At 40.5% G+C, this 7,288-nt stretch overlaps 1 protein-coding gene across 1 annotated transcript; it reads right to left on the bottom strand.

The window, feature by feature from the left end:
- Positions 1–400: 400 nt before the first annotated feature.
- Positions 401–4,534, bottom strand: LOC135553787 (metalloproteinase inhibitor 2-like). Its single transcript, XM_064985735.1, has 5 exons — positions 4,262–4,534; positions 2,996–3,066; positions 2,299–2,401; positions 820–941; positions 401–667 (listed from the first exon to the last, which is right to left on the bottom strand). The coding sequence occupies exons 1-5, from the start codon at positions 4,389–4,391 to the stop codon at positions 539–541; spliced, it is 555 nt and encodes a 184-aa protein (XP_064841807.1). The 5' UTR covers positions 4,392–4,534; the 3' UTR covers positions 401–538.
- Between the last annotated feature and the right edge of the window lie 2,754 nt (positions 4,535–7,288).

The following is a 7,288-nucleotide window of genomic DNA, read 5'->3' as shown; positions in this document are numbered from 1 at the left end:
CTCCCTGGTCTGCAAAATGACTGAAACAAACTATTCATCCCACTAAAGAATATTACAGAACAAGTCAGTTGTTTAATGGTCATTACATAGGTAAAGCCCTGGTTTAGACCCAAACTACTAAAGGGCCCCAATCAGTAGACAAATGTAGAATGTTCCATATAGAAACGCCATTAGAGCCTACATGTTTACTTTCATGTCAGAGAAGACAATTTGTTCTTCATGTATAGAACATATCTGAACATTCTACATGACGCCCTGCTTGATGCTTCAGGAATACTGTTCTATTTACAAATAAACATATTGGACAACACTGATCACGATTTGGGGTTGATAACAGCTTTGGTTCCAGTTAAATTAAAAATCCATTTAAAAAATGAATGGCAGAAGACATTAACAATGCTATATTTGATTTGTTTATTTTACAAGAAGTGACCAGCAAGACATGTTGGTTCATTTAAAACTACACATTGGCAGCTTTGTCATCTGGAGTCACTAAGCGGATGGCCTGTAGAGTATAGGAGTCCCCAATATCTAGGAACTACTTCCAAGCACAAGAACCATTAATCTTGATACAGGCAAGGTTTTGGCCATTGTTTGTCCCCCAGTCCATCCACAGGCATGCATCTGTGGTGCTGATCGGACAGGGGAGCGAAGTGCAGTGGATGATCTGTGGAGCAGAGAGAGACCAAGATCACTGATTATTATACAAATACTCTGGCTCATGTGTTTTGCCAATATGACCAGAGTAATATACTCCCTTTTAGAAAACGTGCTGTGTAAATATTGGTGTACATTAATATGACTAATTCCCACACACACCTTGCAATCACAGCCGCGTTGGTAGCGGTGAGTCAAGCTGTTCTTTTGTGCAGCACTCAAGTCCTCCCAGGGCAGATTATAGCCACACAGTGTTACATACATCCTTCCAGTCTCCAGCTTGCCTACAGACAGAGGAGATAGTAGTCAATGTACCATGGGGAAAGTGCCCCAAGTTTTCATAACTGTGACCTTAGTTACCTACAGTCTGTAAGCTGTTATTGTCTTAACGACCGTTCCGCAGGTGCACGTTCATTAATTGTTTACAGTTCATTGAACAAGCAGGGAAACAGTGTAAACCCTTTGCAAAGAAGATCTGAAGTTTTTGGATTTTTACAAATTATCTTTGAAAGACAGGGTCCTGAAAAAGGGACGTCTTTTTGCTGAGTTTAGTGTTGGTCCCATGTTTCAATGGCCGAAATAAGAGACTGCAGAAATTTCACAAGAAGCTAATTTCTCAGGTTGTGCACAGATTTGTTTTCATCCATGTTAGTGAGCATTTCCCCTTTCCCAAGATAGTCCAGCCAATTCACAGGCGTGGCATATCAAGAAGCTGATTAAACATAATTACACATGTGCACCTTGTGCTGGGGACAATTTAAAAAAAAAAACACTAAAATGTGCAGTTGTCACAGTGCCACAGATGGCTCAAGTTGAGGGAGCATGCAATTGGCATGCTGATTGCAGGGAAGTCCACAGAGCTGTTGCCAGATAATTTCTCTACCATAAGCCGCCTCTGTTTTAGAGAATTTGCCCTTCATCCGCCACTATCACCTCATGTTGCAGCATTATAATGCATGGCCCCACGTCGCAATGATCTCCCCATAATTCCTGGAAGCTGATAATTTCCAACTTCTATGGCCTGCAATCCTCACACATGTTACCCATTGAGCATATTTGGGATGCACTGGTTCGAAGTGTTCCAGCCAATATCCAGCAACGTCGAGCTGAACATGCCACAAGCAACAGCCTAAGTTACACGTAGGTGATGTGTTGAGCTGCATGAGGCAAATGTTGGTCACACCAGATACTGGCTCTGATACGGCCTTTTTTTAAGGTACCGTATCTACGACCAACAGTTTCAAATCTGTATTCCCAGTCATGTGAAATCCATAGATTATGGCCTCATAAATATATTTAAATTTACTAATTTCCATATGAATTGTAACAAGGTAAAATTTTTAGAAGCTGTGTTCTTAACTGACTTGCTTAGTTAAAGTTAATTAAAAGTAATAACATGAGGTCTGCCAAAGCTTGATAACATTTGTCAATGAAACTCATTAATGCCAAAGTCCACATCAAATTGTTTTGTGGTTTACTTGTAGGCCTGGTTGTCCTGAAAATAAAAGTGCTAAACACTTGAGGTGAAATCTAAGGGCTGGACATGCAGATAATGGAAAGCTGATTTGTGCTGGAGTCTGAGGACTGATAGGGTTAACCAGTGTTGGCAACAGAACGTGGGTAACGTAGTGAGAACCTCACCTGTGAAGAGATACTCCTTGTTGAGGTCCAGAGTCACACCGCATGCGGCTGGGGATGGTGCAGTGAAGACGGCGTGGATAACCCGGTCTGGGCATTTGAACATCTAGCCAATCACAAGGAGAACAGAGGATCTGTCAAACATCTACATATCATTTGGAACCTCACCAATTACAGCTCTCAGGCACTGTCAGTCTTCACCCTTTGATATTCACAGATCTGTAAGGTGCAAGCGATCATTTATTCCAGTTACCACACCCAGCCTCAAGGACAGCTAGCTCATGACTAAAGGTTAGTAATGATGTAAGGCACAGTGAGAGTTTAAGTTAAATGACTTTATAAATTCAAATATAGAAATGCAGCAACCTGTGACATCAGAGGGCCAACTAACTATCTGTTAGAGAATGTAGTGATATAGCTTTAATGAAGTGGCAGCTGAGTTCATATAGAGGATGTCAACATAGACTTGGACCAACAGGAACGTCAACACTTTAGGGAGAGGCTTTTTATAGAAGTATACTAATTTCATATGGTGGAAGTACCACAACGACACTCCTTATACCTATCCAGATCTGTAGACATTGAAGGGCTGGAGCCAAGGGGAAGAGAGAACTGGGCCCAGCTGTCAGACTGGGGTTCAGGGGGCTTCAATGTGTCAGTGCAGGAAGGAACAACCACTTAATAAAAAGGCTGATCATACCTTGATCTGTTGGATGTCATACTTAATGGCGTCAGACACCGTTTCCTTTCCAACCACCTTCGCCCTGATCACTAGAAGAGGGAGACATGGATTTCAATAATGTTCCTTAAACCATTCTGGTACACTGGTCAGTCACACTGATGGTGTAAGGGTGATATGGAGCAGAGAGAAGTGTAGAACGCTTTACAGACCCAATACCCAACACTCTGTTCAGAATGTTTGTGCATAAGTTAATGGGTGTAACATTTTGCCTAGGTTAACGTCAAAACAGATGACAGAGTCCATTTCCCTCCTGGTCCTACATTCCTAGTTCTGGTCTTCTGCTTTTAATTTGACACACCCGGTTTAAACGTGCTCTCTGTAGATGATTGGTTCAGGTAGGAAGATGCTGTACAGTAGCTGCTGCTGTAAGACTAGTCCATAGAACAAAACCTCAAGTCATTGGCACATGGACTCGACAGCATTCCATAGTGATGCTGGCCCATGTTGACTCCAATGCTTCCCACAATTGTCTCAAGTCGGCTGAATGTCCTTTGGGTGGTGGACCATTCTTGATACACAGGAAACTGTTCAGTGTGAAAAACCCAGCAGCGTTGCAGTTCTTTGCACAAACAGGTGTGCCTGGCACATACTACCATTGCCCCATTTAACAGCGCTTCAATCTTTGGTCTTACCCAGTCACCCTGAATGACATACACAAGCCATGTCTCAATTGTCTCTAGGCTTAAACAGCCTTCTTTAACCTGTCTCCTTAAATCGACACTGAAGGGGATTTAACAAGTGACATCAATAAGGGATCATAGTTTACACCTGGCCAGTCCATGTCATGGAAAGAGCAGATGTCCTTAATGTTTTGTAAACGAATCTCAAATAAAATGTGTAGTGACACTTTATTCCTAAAGCAACGCAGGGCTCTCAAACCTGTTCCTGGAGAGCTGCAGTCCTGTAGGTTTTTGCGCCATCCCTAGTCTAGCGCACCTGATTCTAATAATTGGCTGGTTGATAAATTGACTCAGGTTCGTTACAAATAGGTTTGGATTCAACATTGACAGAAGCATAGTTCTCCAGGATCAAGATTGATAGCCCATCTCACTGTCGCCTATTTTATTTTGTATATAATTGTGTGATGTATAAATAGGCTTAATGATCATGTCATAATTATTTCTACTACGACCACAGACAATATATCAAATGTTTGCATGGTGCGTATTAATAGCTCTCAACATGTGAAGGCTGAAAAGTAAAATGTTACCAAAATTGCCTTACCGATCTCTGCATCGCAAAAAGCCTTTTGGGGATGCGGAGGGGAGCATTTGCAAGCATCTGCGATGTCTTCGACCAGCCACAGGAACAGCACGAACAGAGTAATGAAACAACTGCTTACTAACCGCGTCATTTGGAAACGAATTACGGTGATCCAAATATCACAAAAGGAGCCGAGTAAAGGTGTGAGGCGTAAATTACAAAATGTATTTCCCTTCGGACTGTTCCCAGACCGACGGATAACTCTTAGAAGTATTTTTCTCTCAACGTAATCATCCGCTATTTATTGCAGGCTGTGAGCTCCTCCCCCTGTCAGAACCCAGCCTGTGGTAGGCTGAGCATTCTATTAATCCAGAACCGCAACCATTCAATTAAAAAGAATCCTCTGACTAATGGCTCAACCACAGGCTCAACATGCCCAGTTGCCATAAATTGACGATGGAACTGAAAGATCCGTTTTGGGGGGGCATTCTACACTGTTCTCTCTTTGTACATCTCAGTGCTCGAGGTGTCACTACAGACCCTGGTTCGATTCCAGGCTGTATCACAACCTGGCCGTGATTGGGAGTCCCATAGGGTGGCACACAATTGGACTGGGGTTTGGACAGGGTATGCCATCATTGTAAATAATCATTTGTTCTTAACTGATTGGTCTAGTTAAATAAAGGTTCAATATAAAAATAGGCTAAACCTACTGGAATTCCTTAAAGTTTTGTTTTCAGTAAAAAATTTAAAAAAACACCTGGGGAAATTTTAGAGCAGGTTCAACTTGCCCAACTGCTCAGTTCACTTGCCCCTGTCATCCCATATATGAGATGAAAATGGCAGCCGGTTTTGGCGGACAGCCATTATAAACTTGAGCACCACAAGAGACAATAAGATAACACCATCCCACCAGCTAATTGGGCTACTTTTGCACATCTGTTGTTGTTTGAGTGGGGGAATTGCATTAAATGAGTCGATGTGTTATGAAAGATGTGACATTAAGGATTATAATAAATTCCACTTTGATGTCATACAAGCTAACCACACACATTTCTGTGTTTGAAAACTCATGTTAATGATTTTTTATCCTCAGTTACAAGGATGACATACGTTACAGCCTGGGTTGTCTTGAACAGAATGAGCCTATCTGCATCATATTGTGAAGAAAAATTGCAGTGGAACATACATTTGAATGACATCATTCTATGCGCACCAAAATTAGAATCTGTTTGTTTGAAGTGCCTTTTGAAAGCCTCCCAGCAAACACATTTGGTTCCTTCGAAGTTGTGGGAATGCAGGTTTTTGTTTTCCCATTGGTTCTGGGAACAAAGCCCTCAGTTTCCTAACTGGTAAAAAGTATTGTTTTTTAAACATTCTGAGAACTGAAGTGTGAACTTCACCTGTTCCGGGAATGTTTATTTTTAGGTTGTACGGAGGTTCTGAAAATGTTTTACGATGGTTCCCTGAAAGTTTTCCTGGGAAGTTTTATTAATGTTCTATTAACAGAAATGATAGGTTATTTGAAGATAATTCAATAACATTCTGAGGACATGTTTCACATAAGACTTTTAATAATACTGCTAGCTTAGTTTGAGTTGACTGTTTCCAACTCTAAGCACAGACAGGACACATGGAAATTAATTTGCTTTGGCATTCATTTTTTGTCGTTGAATCTTCTGTTCTCTATCCATGGAATTAGTCCACTGTCCCACCAGGATGGAGCTAGAATGCTAAGTCATATGAAGCTGTTAATGTGAGTCTATTCAAACACACACATTTCAAAGGAAACAAGCACTCATTAAGATCCGGTGTGGACAATTACTGGGCGCAGCTAACAAACCTGAGTTAAAGAGTAAAAATGTACTTAACAAGTCAGATAATCAGTTGCGTGGACCAACTTTGTGTGCAAAAATAGTGTTTAACATGAATTTTGAATGAATTTTGAATTCCCACAGTCGAAAAGTGAATTTCAAACACAGATTCAACCACAAAGACCAGGGAGGTATTCCAATGCATGACAAAGAAGGGCACCCATTGGTAGGTGGGTAAACAAAAAGCAGACATTGAATATCTCTTTGAGCCTGGTGTAGTTATTAAATAAACATTTAAACAGTAACAAAGTTTAATGAATGTGATAGGAGAAAACTGCAGATGGATCAACAACATTGTAGTTACTCCACAATACTAACCTAATTGACAGAGTGAAAAGAAGGAACCCTGTATAGAATAAAAATATTCCAAAACATGCATCCCGTTTGCAATAAGGGACTAAAATAATACTGCTAAAAACGTGGCAAAGCAATTCACTTTTTGTTCTGAATACAACGTGTTATGTTTGGGGCAAATCCTATACAACACATTACTGAGTACCACTCCACAAATTTTCAAGCATAGTGGTGACTGCATCATGTTATGGGTATGCTTGTCATCGTTAAGGACTGAGGAGTTTTCGGGATAAAAAAATAAACCAAATTTAGCTAAGAGCAGGAAAAATCCTCAAAATAAACCTTGTCCAGTCTGCTTTCCACCAGACACTGGGAGATGAATTCGCCTTTCAGGAGGACAGTAGCCTAAAACACAAGACCAAATCTACACTGGAGTTTCTTACCAAGAAGTCAGTGCATGTTCCTGATTGGCTGAGTTACAGATTTGACTTAAATCTGCTAGAAAATCTGCTAGAGAACTTGAAAATCGTCTAGCAATGATCAACAACACATTTGACAGAGCTTGAATAATTTTGAAAATAATAATAGGTAAATGATGTACAATCCAGGTGTGGAAAGCTCTTAGAGACTTAACGAAAGATACCCACAGCTTTAATCGTGGCCAAAGTTGCTTCTACAAAGTATTGACTCAGGGGTGTGAAAACTTATGTAAATTTGATATTTCTGTATTTAATTTTCAATAAATTTGCAATGATTAAAAAACAACATATTTTCACTATGGGGTACTCTGTGTAGATGGGTGAAGAAAAAGCATAAATGTAATCCATTTTGAATGTAAACTGTAACACAACTAAATGTGGAATAAGTCAAGTGGGATGAA

Source organism: Oncorhynchus masou, chromosome 14 (assembly GCF_036934945.1).
Source record: "Oncorhynchus masou masou isolate Uvic2021 chromosome 14, UVic_Omas_1.1, whole genome shotgun sequence".
Taxonomy (NCBI): domain Eukaryota; kingdom Metazoa; phylum Chordata; class Actinopteri; order Salmoniformes; family Salmonidae; genus Oncorhynchus; species Oncorhynchus masou.
The sequence above is the reverse complement of the archived record's forward strand: the minus strand, read 5'-3'. Positions and strand labels throughout refer to the sequence as shown.